Source organism: Dipodomys spectabilis, unplaced genomic scaffold, assembly GCF_019054845.1.
Source record: "Dipodomys spectabilis isolate Male_0828 unplaced genomic scaffold, ASM1905484v1 ptg000030l, whole genome shotgun sequence".
In the NCBI taxonomy this organism is placed as follows: domain Eukaryota; kingdom Metazoa; phylum Chordata; class Mammalia; order Rodentia; family Heteromyidae; genus Dipodomys; species Dipodomys spectabilis.
Window position 1 is genome coordinate 12934851 of NW_024870707.1, and position 15439 is coordinate 12950289.

Genomic DNA, 15439 nt, shown 5'->3' on the forward strand with positions numbered 1-15439 from the left:
GGGGGGGGGCCTTTCATCTTCCCCAAAGCTGCTCATTATGGCTGCCCGGCCTCGGGCTGCCTGGCTGGGAGCAGCAGCCCAGGGCCTCTGCACCTCTCTGCACCGCCGCGTGCCAGCTTCGCATGCCAGCCTTGCCAGCCCTTGTCCCGAGACGCTGCGGCCACCCCCTCTCGGAGGGTCTGGGGCAGCCTGCGCGACGCCTCCTCTTGCGCCTGCGACCAAGGCCGCCCCGGCTGCCCGGGCGGGAAGGTGGAGGCAAGGAAAGGCGCCAGCGCCCGCGGCCTGGCTGCAGTCCAGGCCGAGCCAGGGGCCTATATAAAAGGCAGGAGAAGCGTTCGGAGCGGACGGCGCCGCCCGGGCGCTGGTGAGCAAAGGGCAGCGGAGACAGGACGCCGCGGAAGCCTCCCGAGCCGCGTCTGCAAGGACGCGTCCCAGGAGGGCGGCGCCCGACACGAGCTCCTCCCACTTCCCAGGGCTTGGTGCTGATTGGTCGATGCCTCGCGCCTGCATCCCCTGGATCTTTTCATTGGTTGAATAGACACCCAAGGCACTCTGGGACGAAGCATTTGAGCAGGAAGCAAGGCACCATGGGAACAAGAATGTCCTCATGAGCAGTGCGTTTCCTGTCACGTGCTAAGCCCACCATGTTCCCTGTCTACCTAACAGTTCTCCTTGCTTTCCCTCCCTCCTTTAGGCTGGGATAAACACCCGGATTATCCTTGTATCTTCTAGAAACACCCTCGTATGGTTTGGCTAGGACTGACTGACGCCAGCCAGGCCTGGACCTGCCCTCGCTTGCCTTCCTGAGCCGCGCGGGCTGGCTGAGCCCGGGCCGCGGGGCTCCCCGGGCGTGTCGGGGGTAGGCCTCCCCGCCGGGGCCCGGCGGGCCTGGGAGCGAGGGAGGCGCACGGCGCGGACAAAGCCGTTTCCAGGCCACGCGCGCTGCCCTGGAGACGGCCGGTGCAGGGAGAGAGAGGTGAGGGCCAGGCCGAGAGCCCGAAACACCACAGCAGCACACATGGCCTCGATGCTGGAGAACGTGGGGGGCCATGATGGCGTTAAGGTCAGCTAGGCTCCAGGAAGCTCGCGTGGCAGCCCAGCGCCGGCCAAGTCTGTTTCTCCACCTGCTGGGGCCAGGATGAGGAGGTGGCTGTTCTGACTAAGTGATGGTGTACCTCTTAAGAGGCTGTGCGCATTGACCGCCGTCCTGTGAGGAAGCCAAAGCAGGTGTGACCGGGAGAATGAACGACACTGGCCTCCATCCAGCCCTGATCTCCCAGCAGCAGGAGTGACAAGTTAAAGTGACACTGTGTGGGACAGACCCGATCTGTCCCTGCCAGGATGGCAACACCATGGCAACTGAACATAGCTTTTCCAGACCACCAAACTTTGGGGCAAGCTGTTCCATGAAACACTGCACACCAGTGGGATTCCGGGAAGGGAAACATCACCGAGTTCAGTGGTGGAGACTGAGCAGGCCAGGGCAGTGGCCAGGGGAAGCCTGGGGCAGGTCTGACAGCTGTCCCTAAGTGTCATCTCCTGTCAGAACCACAACACCCTCCTCCCCACGCCCATGCCCACTGACAACAGTGTGGTTTCTATGGTGACGAATCAGGTTTAGGGACAGGCAGCTGTTGGGTAGGGGGCAGCTGCCATCTGGGTAGCTTGTAGGACAGCTGTGCTCCCCGGAAAAAGCTGGCCCTGGCAACGGTAATTGGCCATGTCCTTCCTTTGAGAAGTTCGCCTGACCCTTCAAATAGGATAACAGGTTTGAGAATTTAATTTTTCCCCTGGGTCATGTGAAGCCTTCTGTTGACCAGGAATCACAGGGGCCCTGACAACCTGATTTCCTCTTAATGAGTACTTATGTCCATTTCTACCAGATCTATGTCTTTAAAAAATTACAGATTACAACAGGTCCTTTTACTTCCCATGGCTGAGCACTTGGCTCTGAGGGCCCAGCTCCTACCTTCCCTCTGCCCCTCAAAACATGTGTAATGTGGATTCCAGATAATCCACAAAGGGGTGTGTGTGGGGGGCATCCTGGGGCTTGAACTCAGGGCCAGGGTGCTGTTTCCCTGGGCTTTCTAACTCAAAGTTAATGCTCTACCACTTGAGTCACAGCTCCACTTCCAGCTTTTTCTGCTTATGTGCTGCTGAGGAATTGAACCCAGGGCCTCATGCATGCGAGGCAAGCACTCTACCATTGAGCCACCTTCCCAGCCCCAGAACTTAGCCTCTTAAGTAGCTAAGATTACAGGCACGAGCCACAAGTGCCAAGCCAAAAAGTTTTTTGAACTCTGCGCCTGGGCGCTGTCCCTCAGCTCTTCAGCTCAAGGTGAGCGCTCTACCACTTGAGCCACAGCACCATTTCTGGTTTTCTGGTGGTTCATTTGAGATAAGTCTCACAGACTTTCCCGCCTAGGCTGCTTTGAACCCTGATCCTCAGATCTCAGCCTCCTGAGCAGCTAGGATGACAGGCGTGAGCCATGCGGTGCCCAGGGTACAAAATATTCTTTAGTATGTTAGAGTCTGCATATTGCATGGAATATCTACTGGAAATTAACTGCATGTTGTATGTTCATATTTGTCTAATGACACCTGGGGCGTCATTTGGGGTGAGGGAACATGCTGCATAGCAGTGAGGGGCTCAGAGGAAAGGAGGGGCTGAGGTGAGGGAGATGTGGGCTCAGTGGGAGTCTGGACTTGGCCAGACTGCAGTGAAAGCAGTCTTCCAAGGGGAGGAGGCAGACAGCGGCGTGTGAGAACCGGCTGCCTGGACTTCTTGGTTTTTACTCGTTCCTTAAGAAAATGGGGTGGCTGGAACTACGTGGCAAGAATGTTCTAGACAGCAAATAGCCAGCACAAAACCACCAAGGTGCTTTTGCCTCCAGGAAACAGCTGAGGGAAGGGAGTGAGGAAGAGTTCATCGGGAAACGGCCTCAGCAATTCCCAGTAGGTGACACAGAGCCTCCAACAGCCATGAGTCACCTCTGCTCACCACGTCCCAGCTGGGGAAGAGGCCTGGGAGCTGTCCCCCTCCGAGAGCTCGCTGGGACTCAAGGGAGCAGGCAGAGAAGGCTCCCAGAGGAGGTGTGGAGAAAGCAGCAGACAGTTCCCACCAGGCATGATGGAATGGGGGCGGGAGGAGAGCTGGTTATACAGGCTTGTGAGCCCAGCACCCAGGAAGGAGGGGGGGGGGTCTGACCCCTCCTGGGGGGATTCGCCAGTCCTGCGTGGATTGGTCCAGTCCTGGCGCTGACCCTCCTCCTGGGGGTGGATTCGTCCAGTCCTGGCGCTGACCCTCCTCCTGGGGGTGGATTCGTCCAGTCCTGGCGCTGACCCTCCTCCTGGGGGTGGATTCGTCCAGTCCTGGTGCTGACCCTCCTCCTGGGGGGATTCGCTTCGTGCTGGCACTGACCCCTCCTAGGCCACCTGCCCGTCCAGCTCCTGTGTGGCCAGGGTCGCTGCCCGGATCTGACTCAGGGTGGGCGGGAGGCAGGGCACCGTGGGACCTGCCCTGTGACCGGCCCCCCGACCCAGGGGGCCACGCTCTCCGGAGACGCCCGCCCCAGCCAGTCACAGAAAGAGCCAAGTGTCTGGGGTGGGGTTTGGGCGAAAGGGCAGGGTTGCAACCAATCAAGAGTGTGGCTGGGCTCTTCAAGAGATGGGACTTGTGGGATGGGGTGGGGCTTGGGCGAAGGGGTGGGGTTGTAGTCAACCAAGGGGTGTGGCTCTACAAGAGGTGGGACTTGCGGGTGGGCGTGGCTTTGTTGTGGGGCGGGGCTCAGTGGGCTAGGGACGTGGCTTGTGGGTGAGGCAGGGTTGCGCAAGGGTCTGGAGCACTCCCACAGAAAGACACAATTCTACTCGCGCACCCTCGCGCCAGCCAGGTGCTTTGCAAACCGCTGGTTGCTTCTTTACATTGGCAGATGATTATTAATTATAAAGTAAATATGGTTAGATAAATGACATAATAAAGCCCCTAAAGGTCAGTCTGAACAGATTTGGTAAGGTCTTAGGTCTTTTTGGTTGGCACATCTCGGGATTTGTGACAGGCTTCAGCTTAAGCACTAGCTATGTGATTGCTCAAACTTTAGTTTTCTTAATGATCTTTAAGTAGTTGTTTCCTGTCAGCGTGTTTGTTGGTGAGTACAATGAGTAGTTTCGGGGGCTCTCTTCCATGACCACCGTGTTGGCCGGTGGGTGGGATGTGGTCAGCAGACAACCATGGGTCCAGGGCTCTGATTTTTCCATTCACCTAAAGGGCAAGGTTTGCACCAACCAGGCAGTTCCTGGCTCTGAGCCCACGCGGCACCAGCAGAGTGCACAACCACCCTGCCCTCTTCCTGGCCCCTCGCTTTGTCAGCCCATCACCAGTACTGGCGTTGGTGTAGCCTTCCATTGAGACAGCGAGCAGAGCAGTTCCAAAATACAAAACCCCAAAGAACACTGGCTCAAAGCAGAAAGAGTGTCTTTCTCTGTTGTACAGGGCAGGCTCCTTCATGAGCGCTGTCACCTGAAGTTCACCTGTGGTTCAAAGGGGTTGCTTGCCTCCAGCCCTCACATTCACGCAGGGACCAGGAAGAAGGATCAGAAAGAGCCTGTCCATGTGAGACCCTCTGCTTGTCAGAGGGTCACCCTAGAATATTATGTGAGAACTGGGCTCGTAGGGGAGCTGCATTGGGGGTGGCCGGGGGCCTGGGTGGCTTCCAAATGGGTTGGTGGTGTCGTGACAGTCAGGTTTTATTTGTATAACTGTTGCCGCTCTGGGCTTCCACGAGACAGGAATCACCACGAGGGCAGAGCCCCCGCAGCCTGGGCAGGGCAGGCAGGGACTGTGCTTCTGTGTGGAGCACCCTCTGGGTGTCCTGGGCCCCAGCTCTTTGCGGTTGCGTTTTCTCTGTGATGAGTGAGCCTGAGGGGCGGACGGGCCGGTCACAGGCAGGAGAAAATGAGGCTCTCAGCTTCGTGTCCATTACGCTAATGGTGACCCACTTTGTCTGCCTCACACTGCGCTGCCTTGAAGATGACAAGCTGACAATGACTCCCTTTGGGTCACCGCTGAGCGAGGAGCCCATTAGAACATGGGGTGTGGGCTCCAGCACGGCTTGTACCGGGAAACTGTCTGTCATCCTAAATGTCCTCATTTGTCTGGACAAACCTGGATGTGGGAACAGGAAAGCCCAGCAGGCCCTGGCCCAGCCCAGCCCAGTCCCCCCCTTACCAGTCCCTGGGCCATGGGTGCTGTCACATTCCAGGATCTGAACAGAATCCCCTCCACCTGTGTAAAACGGGGAGCAGTGATGGGGGACCCTGCTGGAGGAAGGGGGGGCAGGGGCATAGTTGTGGAGTCTGGGTATTTTGGGTGCCTTTCTTCCTTCTTCCTCCCTCCTTTCTCTCTTCCCTCCCTTCCTTCCTCCCTTTCTCTCTCTCTTTTTCCTTCTCTCTTTCTCCCTCCCTCTCTCGCTTTTCCTTTTCTGTTGTACTAGTACTAGGCTTGGTATTGTCTCTCACCGCTGGCACTCTGCCACTTAAATTATACCAGTCTCATGGACTTTCCTACCTGTATTGACTTGAACCATCATCTTCAGATCTCAGCCTCTTGAGTAACTAGGGCCACTCACGCCCAGCTCTCTATTTTGAGACGGCTACTCACTACTTGAAGCAGCTCCTGAAATCCTGGGCACAAGCACTTCTCCTGTCTCTGTCTTCCCAGCAGCTGAACTACAGTGCCTGCCACTGTGATGGCTTTGGCTTTGTTGTTGTTTTCATGCTCTTCTTCTTCATCCTTTCTAAACCCTACGCCTCCTCAGGGTTCACCCTCACTGCCCAACACCGCTGCTCCTGAACCTGGGACAAGGCACAGCTCAGATCCCCAGGAGCGAATTCCATGGTCTCAGGTGAAGCAGGTGTTCATCTGGTTTGTCTGCAGTGACACCTTCTTTCCAGTCCGAGACCAAAACCTGGGGCCTCCACGTCCCAGTTCAAAGACAAAGTGTGTTTGTCACAAGGACACTCCCACCCCATAAACCACCTAAAGTTTCTTTTGAAGCATAAAAAGAAGACAGAAAGAGTAGCTGAAAGATACAAGTCTTACTTTCTTTCCTTTTGTCCTTCAGTCCTGAGGATCTGAACTCAGTCTCTGGCTTTCAGGCTGGTGACCTACGGCTGAGCCATGCCTCCAGCCCTGCTTTTCACGGGTTCCTTTTGGGACGGGGGTTCCCAGCCTCTGGGCTTGCTGGGCCACCCTCTGCCTACTTTCAGGCGTGGCATGTCGCTGGGACCATGGGTGTGCGCCACGGCATCCAGCTGCGCTCCACGGAGACGGGTCCGGCGGGCTTCTCCCGTCCCCAAGCCCATGCTGCCATCCAGCGACCTCAGCCCCAGGTGACATCTGCGCCCCCCCAGTCCCCCCCCCCCCCCCGTGGCCCACGGGCTGCGCTGCGCTCACCCCACTAAGCAGCTGGGACTGCAGGGGACCCCCGTGCCCAGCTTTGGTCTGGTTTGGTTTTTCCGTTTCTGGAGGTGACTCAGAGAGGTTGTCTTAGAGGCTCGCGGCCTCGCGGCTTCGTGCTCCTCCCAAAGTCTGTTTTGTGCTTTCTTTAAAAACAAAACAACAACAAAAGTTCGTCCCAACTTTAGATTTAACATTTCTTTCTTCAAACCAACTAAGCGCCTCCTGGAGGAGGGGGATGGTGCACGGAGCTGCGCGGCTGGAGGGGGGGCGCCCCAAGGCTCATCTCCAACAGGGCTGTCCCAGCTGTGATCTCCGCTGCCCAGCTGCCCAGGGCACGGGTGAGGCCCCGCCGGGAGGATGTGGGGAGCTGAGCTCCCCCTCACCCCAGTCCGCCTCCGCCCTTCCCATCCAGGCGGCTGAAGCCCGGGCCGCGGCGGAGCGCGCCATTCCCCTCGGGACGCAGTGCCCAGCCCCTCTCCAAAGTCCCGACGTGCCTCCCCACGGGCGCCCAGCCTGAGCCCTCGGGGCCTGGAGTCCTTCCTCACCGGGCGTGCGTGCATGTGTGTGCACAGTGCATGCGTGTGCATGTGCGTATGTGTGTATAAGTGTGTGAGCATATGTATGTATGTGCGCACGTGCGCGCGTCCCCAAGTCCCCAGCGCGGGGGCCGATGCATCCCCACCGGTGACCGGGTCCTGTGACCCGGGGCCCCGAGCCGGGGAGGGCGGAGGCCGCCACCCGTTCCGGGCCAGGCGCCTTCCCCTGGGCGGCACAGGGCGCTCTGACCGCGGAGAGGCTCTTGTGGGGGTCCGGGTCCCCACCCCCCCGCCATCCTCGGGGTCTCCCCCGCCATCCTCGGGGGCCTGGGTCTCCCTCCCCCCCCCCCCCCGCCATCCTCGGGGACCGCGGGGACCCACGCCGGGCCAGGCTCTGCCCTGCAGGACGGCTACGTCCGGCGCTGGTGGCGTCCGGGCCCCGCGGGCCGAGGCGGCGGGGGGGGGGGGGGGGGATGGGGGGAGGCGGCGCGGGCGGGGGCGGTGACGCGGACTCCGCACCGATAAATAGCGGCGGCGGTGGCTTGGCCGCGGACGCTCGGGACCCGCACCTCGCCCGCCGGCCATGTGCTGAGCGCCGCCTGCCCGCCCGGCCACCGACGCCTGCTCCGCCACCGCCCCCGGCCCCGCCGCGCTCCGCCCCGCGCCGCTCACGGTACCCGTGCCCCGGCCCCACCGCCGCGCCCGCATCGCCCCGCATCGCCCCGGCCCCACCGCCGCGCCCGCATCGCCCCGCGCCCCGGCCCCACCGCCGCGCCCGCATCGCCCCGCATCGCCCCGGCCCCACCGCCGCGCCCCGCATCGCCCCGCATCGCCCCGGCCCCACCGCCGCGCCCGCATCGCCCCGCGCCCCGGCCCCACCGCCGCGCCCCACCCCGCCCCGCATCGCCCCGCGTTACCCCATGCCCCGTGCCCCGCAGATGGCCCGGGTCCGCGCGCTCCTGCTCGCCGCGCTTCTGCTCGCCGCCGCCCTGTCGACCACTACGGGGCTCGGGACAGCGGTGAGTGCGGGGCGCGCGGAGCGCACGGACGGCCACGGACGGCCGCACCTCGGGAGAAGGCGGCGGGAGAAAGGGTCCCCGCGCCGCCGGAGCGCACGGCGGGTCCGGGAGGGACGGGGGCCGACGGCGGGACGGGGCCGGGAGCGCGCGGGGGGCGGAGCACGCGGGGCAGAGCACGCGGGGCGCGGAGCGCGCGGGGCCGACGGGGCCCGGGGCTGGCGGGCTGGGCCCCACCGAGGGGAGCGCGCTGCGCGTCCGCCTCGGCCGCCCCGCCGCCCCGCCGACCCCTTCCTTGTTCCCCGCCCAGGCCAAGGAGAAGCGGGGCTGGACCCTCAACAGCGCCGGCTACCTCCTGGGCCCCCGTGAGTGCCGCGGGCCCCTCGCCCCCCTCTTCCTCAGCTTCCCAGGGGCCCGGGGCCTCCCGGCTGCTGCCCACCAGGATGTCCGCACGCTGCGCTGCACATTTGACCCGAGCACCTGTTCCAGAAGCTTCCCCGCCTCTTAGTGGGGTCCCTCCAGGCTTTGCTTCAGCCTCCCCCGCCCAACACCGGGGCCACGCTGCTCCCCGAGCCCCCCGAGCGCCCCGGAGCCCATCGAGTGACCCGAGACCAGACCGGGCCCCTCCCGAGCCCCGGGCCGACCGGCCTCTGCGCTCCCCCAGGGTCTCCGCTTCGTTAGGTGGAGCAGGACCTAGGCGTGGAGGGAACCAGGGCAGAGGGCAGAGGGCAGGGCAGGGGACAGAGGGCAGAGGGCAGAGGGCGGGGCCGCGGTCCGTGTCCAGTGGGGCCCGCGTCTGGCTGGCCTGGGCAGTGGTGTTTGATGGTAACTGTCCCGAAGTAGCCGGCTCTCCACGGTGGACGGGTGCATTCAGGTCTGGACGGCCACCCCTAAAATTGCCCCTGCCTCCATGCGCCCAGCGCACAGTCTCCCTCCTCCTCACCCCCCAGCAGAGGGGCCGCTCAGTGGTGTGGAGGTGACCCAGAGCGGCAGCAGGGCCCTGCTGTCCTGCTGTCCTGCTGTCCTGCTGCCCTTGCAGGTGGCCTGAGGTCCACACACTGTCCCCAGGCCCCACAGGAAGAAAAGAGCGCCCCCCAATCCTGACCCCGAGACGTTGTGGCGTCCGGGCCTTGCCCTCTGCCCGCACCCCCCCATCGCCATTGCTGTTCTCTGGGCGCGCATTCTGGCTCTTTGTTCCCTTGTTTTGTGAACTCCACTTGGCTTTCCCTCTCAAGGCTACCACAGCCCCCCAGGGGTGTCTGTCCCTGTTTGCACACAGCCCCCTCCCTCCCCTCCCTCCTTCCTCCCTCCCTCTTCCTCTGACTCCAGTCCACCTGTTCTTTGGGGGGAAAAAAAAAGTCTAGTTCCATCACAGTTCACAGTTTTTGAGCTCCTGCTTGTTTTCGGGGTTGCGGGTCCCCACCCTGTGGTGGTTCTGGGTGGTCCGGCCCGCGGGCTCGGCTGGGGTCTCCACAGGGGCAGAGCCAGTGGCAGCAGCCAGACTCCACCCTCTCCGCAGATGCCGTGGACAGCCACCGGTCATTCAGTGACAAGCAGGGCGTCACCGGCAAGAGGGAGCTGCAGGCGGAGGCCGGGGCGGCAGCGGAGGCCGGGGCGGCAGCGAAGCCCGGTGAGGCCCAAGCTACGGCCGCCTCACCACACCTGCGGCCAGGGTGGAAGCAGCGAGCCCGGGGGGCGAGGGCCAGGGAGCGGACCACGGTGCTCCCCTCCTCCGCAGGCTGTGACAGGCGATCTTTCTGTCCCCCAGGGGGCTACGACCGCGCTCTGCCTGAGAACAATATCGTGCGCACCCTGGTCGACTTTCTGACTTTCTTGCATCTCAAAGGTTCGTGGAAGGGTCTGGCATGGGGGGTGCTGGGGCGGAGGGGACCCACGGCAGAGCGTGGTGGCACCCAGCGCCGCTGCAGAACGGGGGCGGGGGAGGGATGAGATTTTATTTTTTAATGGAAGGGTTGCAGAAGACCCTCGGGGAGGAGCAGACCCCTGCCGCCGCCCTGCGTGCCAGCCACACCTCCTTCCCAGGGGAGGGAGCTCTGGGACAGGGCTCTCTCCTGGCCCACATTTGGGCCTGGTGACCCCACTGCCCAGCCAGGTTCTTTGGTGGCCGTGTGGAACTGCGTTCTCTACCTGGCCACCCACGGGCTGGATCTCAGCGCACAGGGGCTTTTCCAGAAGCTTCGGGCAGCCTTTGAGCCCCAGTGAGCAGGCTCTGGTCCTGGACAGTCTTTGACCCCCACAGTCAGCGCCTGTGGTGGAGGGATCCCTGAGACAGGGCAGCAGCCAGCACTTGGAGGCCGGGCCCGGCCCGGGAACCCCGCTGGCATGGAATTGCCACTGTCCCTCCAGCAGGCATTGGCTGACAATGTGTGCCGGTCAGTTTTCTGGTGGTTTGGCAAAGTCCTGCTGGCTCTTGGCATCTCTCTCTCGGGTGGCTCTCATCAGCGGCCAGCGGGCACCACAGCTCTCCCTGACTTGGCTGAAGGACTTGGGTGCATGTAGGGGAGGGGCTTAGGGGCCCCCTTGGGGGGGCCCAGCGCGGGGGGAGTGGAGTGCTCCTGCAGCGGCAGGCTGCTCCGTTTGTCATCGTGTGAGGTGGAAGTCTTTCCGCCAGGAGACGTGGTCATTACTCAAGCAGGTGCTTTGTCAAAGCGCCACTGAGGACTGAGGCTCAGCTGTGTCAAGCAGGATTGAGTCATTTGAACTGGGGGTGGAGGGTGCTGAGCTAAGTTAGGACAGAATCCTGGGCTCTGGAGAGGAGATCCCCTGGATTCCAGCATGGGGTGCTGGGTGCGGGGTGCTGGGTGCAGGGTGCGGGGTGCGTAGTGCGGGGTGCTGGGTACAGGGTGCGTAGTGCGGGGTGCTGGGTACAAGGTGCATAGTGCGGAGTGCTGGGTGTGGGGTGCTGGGTGCGGGGTGCTGGGTGCTGGGTGCGGGGTGCTGGGTCCAGGGTGTGGGGTGCGGGGTGTAGGGTGGGTGGCATGTAGCTCTGTGGAACTTGCCACCTACGTGCGCTCCTTTGCTCTCCAGAGGCTGGGGCCCTCGACAGCCTGCCTGGCCTGCCCTGGGCCGCGTCCTTAGAAGACCCCGAAGACCCTGAATAGCCCCAAGCTGCGGCTGCCGCCCTGGCCACGCCCACCTGTGTGGCGTTCAGAGCCACGCTTGAAGATGACACTCGCCCGTCCATCCCTCTCCTCTGCTTTGTTTTTGGTTTGGGTTTTGAGTGATAAATAAAAACCAGCAGCTATTTGAGTGGTCTGGCTCTTGCAGCAGCAGCAGCAGCAGCAGCAGCAGCAGCAGCACAATGTGTGGAAGAGACACACCTTGTTGAGGGTTATAAATCATTTTCTGTGATTATGTTTATTTTTTGTTGGTTGTGGGGCTTGAACTCAGAGCCTGGGCGCTGTCCCTGAGTTTCTTTTGCTCGGGGCTGGCATGGCGCCACTTCCGGCTTTTTCTGCATAGCTGATTGCAGGTGGGACTGTCACGGACTGTCTTGTCCTTGCTGGCTTCCAGCAGGGTCGCCTGCAGGTCAGCCGAGCTCACCATGCGCTATCTTCCTAACAGAAGACTAGTGTGTGGCCGCCACGAACAAAGCACACAGGCGAACGGTGCCTGGAGGTGCAGGTGCTCTGGGGTGTGGGGGACAGAGGAGAGGGTGAGCCGAGCGGCGGGGCTTGAGAAAAGGCCAGGCAGGGCCATGCGGTGCGCAGGGGTGAGGGGAGTGGGGACAGTCCACAGACGGGCCAGTGCTGAGGAAAGCCAAACAGCTCCACTAAGTTAGCGAGGCCTGGCTCGCTTGCCTGGGGAGCAGTGCCCGGCCTTTTCTCCGTTGTCCTCGGGGCAGAGGACTGGCTGTGTCTGCAGGCAACACTTCCTAGAGCAGAGTGGGGAAGACGCCAGGCCAGGTGACCCAGCACAGCACCCCCCCATCCCCCGCGACGGAGCAGCCCACGCGCACAGTAGATCCCCATCCTGCCCAGCCCTTGCCTCTGCATAGTGAGGCTTGCGGGCTCCAGACCTGCCTTCCTCCTCTCATGGCCTAGGAGCTCCGCCCCATGTCAGGAGACTGCTTCCTCTGCCAGCCCAGGCCAGCAGCAGCTGCTTCCCCGGCCCAAGCTGTACCGCGCCGTGTCCTTCCTGCCTCATTCCTGTCCCTGCTCAGCCCTAGCTCCGGATCCTCCAGACCTGCCCCTGCCCGGCCTCCAGCCTGTGCACGCCTCTCCAGGGCTGGCAAACTCCAGTACACCCCACAGGGCCCAGGCCAGTGCCGCATGCGAGGGTCCCCCTCCTGCCCCCTGCCCCAGCGCGTGGGGCGCCACCCTAAGTAGGCGCTCAGTACCTTAGTGGCTGCCAGTCTGCCTCTCTTTACCTCGCCCCCAAGGAGCTGCCCTGGGGATCCCCCTGATCATGCCGTCACCTCTCCTCCAGACTTTCCCTCAAGGACTGGGTGAAGAAGGGGAGGTGGCAGCATCTACAAGGGGGGGAAGGCGCGAGGGGGAGGGGGCTGCCAGCAAAGGGACGGAGGAGGGGATGATTCTCAGGAGAGGGTGGAAGGTGGTCCTCGGCTTCCACGCTGACTGCAGCCCAATGGACAGGTCGGGTTCTGATGAGGCCATGCCACAGGCCCGCCATCAGCTTCCAACCTCAGACTCAACCCAGAGTGGACTGAAAATATCCAGGGGAAAAATGCATACCTGGCATGGTGGTACATGCATGTAATCCCAGCACTCAGAAGACTGAAGCAGGGATGTCAAGTTCAAGTCCTGCCTGGGCTTTGTTTCAAAAGTCCAAAGGTGTAATAATAATAATACATGGTCTGTATTTCCAACTACGTGGGAGGCTGAGATTGGTTGGGTGAGATTTGAGGTCAGCTCACACAAAAAGTTAGTGAGACCCCATTTCAACTGATAGTGGGCAGAGTAGCACATGCCTGCCATCCTAGCTACTTAACAGGCATAAATAGGATGGTAGTCCAGGCCAGCTCAGGCTTAAACATGAAACCCTATTCCAAAAATAACTAAAGGAAAAGGTCTGGCCAAACCTAGTTAACAGGAGAGGCATGTGGCTCAAGTAGTAGAGTGCCTGCCTAGCAAGCACTAGGCCCTGAGTTCGACTCTCAATATAAACCAACAAAAATAAGTAGAAAAGTACAAGTGTGTAAAACTGCTCATGTAGCACGTACCTTATGCTAGCACTGGAAAATATCTGGAGATGAGTGGAGTCCCGGCAGGATGTGCCTCTGTCTCAGGCAGCACCATGCTGTTTTCTAGAAGGCACCGGGGCAGCTTGGATTCTGGTGCTGCTGGGGGGAGGAGTCCCGGGCTGCCCTCACGTCTTTTGAGCGACAGCTGCATCTGTCTTCACCTAGGCTTCTGCTCAGAACCTGTTTTCCAACGGGCTGAAGAGGGACTGCAAGCGCAGGGGCCGGGCTGCAAGTGCAGGGACCGGGGTGCAAGCGCAGGGACCGGGGTGCAAGCGCAGGGGCCGGGCTGCAAGCGCAGGGACCGGGGTGCAAGTGCAGGGGCCGGGCTGCAAGCGCAGGGACCGGGGTGCCGCTCCTGCTCAGCAGCAGGCTGTTCCAAATCGGCTCTGCGAGGCCAGCTTCCCCACACGCCCGCACCTGCGGCCGCGGCCGCGGCGTCTCCTTCCTCTGGCCTCTCTGTGCCCCAAGCAGCCGACATTATTTTAATCAACACAGAGACATGGCAGAACACTATGTCAATATATTTCAGGGGAGCTATAAGATAAATACATTCTCAGTCACCAAGTTAATTACATATTCACTTAGCATAGAACCAAAAAAGTCAACATAATACGTAACCTTTCCTGCTGTCTCTACGAGCTAGTTTAACCATATTTTACAAGTACTAAGAATATCGGAACAATAATTATGGAGCTTTCCCACAATTCATGTACAAACATGCAAGAAACTAGACACAATCTGAAGCCCCAAAACGCTGCACTCCTGATGAGAGCCTCCCTCCCCCCCCCCACTCCAGGCCCCAGGGAGCCTGACAATCCCGTGACTTGGCGGGAGACATCTCTACTGCAGAAATTTCTTGGGGTGCTCCCTAGAGGTTTCAAGTTGTATCATAACACCCATCTGGAGAGTTTATTTCTAACCAATCTGAAAAACAAAGGTCAACAAAAACAAAGAAACCAGCCCAGTTTGCGAGCTGGCAGGCCGTGCGAGGCTGGCTCCAGCCTGACTTGCTCCCCGCTCACGGGCCACGTCCAGCCTCCACCATGACAGGAGTTCCCTCCCCTAGCTGTCCGTGGACTTCACCCCCGGCCTGGACCTGAGGGAGCACTAAGTAGCCTCTCTAGGCTGCCCAGAAGAACTTGGTCCTAACTGTGGCTAAGCCCTGGCCCCGGCTCCTCCAGGCCGCCATGCCCATGCTGAGGCAGAGCCTGCAAGCATTCACACTCCCCCCTGTGCATTCTACTCCATTTTCAAGCCCTTGGATTTGAACTCGATGTGGAGAATCTGGGACAAGCACCTTCCGAACTCCTCCAGGATCTTCTGCTCGGCCAGGCACTCGGAGCAGTGCTCCTTCTCCGCCTCCTCGCCTTGAGCCAGCAGGCAGGCGCACGTGGCCTCCACCACCTCCCAGGAGATGCAGGAGGAGGGCCGCCTGTGGGAGAGACGGCCACCGTCCTTACTGTCCGTGGGACACACGGCTCCCGGGGGTAGGGGACCGCAGAGCCTCAGGCAGCTGAGCCTCAGTGTGTCTCATGTTCCAATACACGGAAATGCATTCATTAATGACAGCTGGCGCTTCAATACGACCCATGACAAGGACCTCCAAGAAACTGTTTAAATCAAGTCTAATACCAAGGAAAAATACCACTCAACCTTCAGGACCTGCCTGGGTTATAACACAGCTTCAAAACCAGGAGGGGACCTGTGTCAGGGCACTGTGGCTGCACTCGGTGAACCAGGCTGGGCAGTTGCTGCCTGAGCCAGAGACGCTCTGCTCGCTCCATTTGGTCTGCACCAATGGGCGTCTCCAACAGAGGATCGCAGGTCAAAGCAGCTCCCCAGTGACCCCCTGAGCAACCCGAGTGTGGCCAGGATCACTGGAGCGAGACGCGGCTTCCTGCGCACACCCACAGCCCTCGCGTGCGGCTGCTGCTTCTCACTCCCCTCCCACTCACTCCGTGGACCTACCTATCTTTTCTGAATTTTGGTAGTCCTGAAAATTTGCCAGGTAACAAAGGATGGTGCCCCTCAAGATCTCCAGTCTCTGTGCAGTTTGGCAGGTTCAGCAGTGATTTTCGTTCTGGACTTTCTTCATAGTTTTTGCAGCCAATGCATTTGCAGATAGAGGAGCACATAATTTTGGCCTGGTAATAGAAAGTGCATCAACAGAGTTAGGCTGTCCTATGAAGCTTTGAAGACTCTT

The 15439-nt window shown here is 60.9% G+C and overlaps 2 protein-coding genes across 2 annotated transcripts in view; one reads left to right on the forward strand and one right to left on the reverse strand.

The window, feature by feature from the left end:
• Positions 1-7640: 7640 nt before the first annotated feature.
• On the forward strand, positions 7641-11211 carry Gal (galanin and GMAP prepropeptide). The gene is made up of 6 exons (XM_042676636.1): positions 7641-7669; positions 7935-8015; positions 8323-8377; positions 9532-9642; positions 9781-9858; positions 11061-11211. The coding sequence occupies exons 2-6, from the start codon at positions 7935-7937 to the stop codon at positions 11132-11134; spliced, it is 399 nt and encodes a 132-aa protein (XP_042532570.1). The 5' UTR covers positions 7641-7669; the 3' UTR covers positions 11135-11211.
• A 3264-nt stretch (positions 11212-14475) lies between these two features.
• The window catches only part of Tesmin (testis expressed metallothionein like protein), a 29592-nt gene continuing 28628 nt past the window's right edge, over positions 14476-15439 (reverse strand). Inside the window, exons 8-9 of the mRNA XM_042676442.1 lie at positions 15205-15380; positions 14476-14668 (exon numbers count right to left, since the gene is read on the reverse strand). Of these exons, the coding sequence (XP_042532376.1) occupies positions 14476-14668; positions 15205-15380 (369 nt within the window). The remainder of the gene's footprint in view (positions 14669-15204; positions 15381-15439) is intronic.

Excerpts from the sequence above, each read along its gene's own strand:
- Gal (XM_042676636.1), top strand. The coding sequence starts at position 7,935 with ATGGCCCGGGTCCGCGCGCTCCTGCTCGCCGCGCTTCTGCTCGCCGCC. Across the intron at positions 8,016-8,322 it reads CTACGGGGCTCGGGACAGCG|GCCAAGGAGAAGCGGGGCTG; the intron begins GTGAGTGCGGGG and ends TTCCCCGCCCAG. Across the intron at positions 9,859-11,060 it reads GACTTTCTTGCATCTCAAAG|AGGCTGGGGCCCTCGACAGC; the intron begins GTTCGTGGAAGG and ends TTTGCTCTCCAG.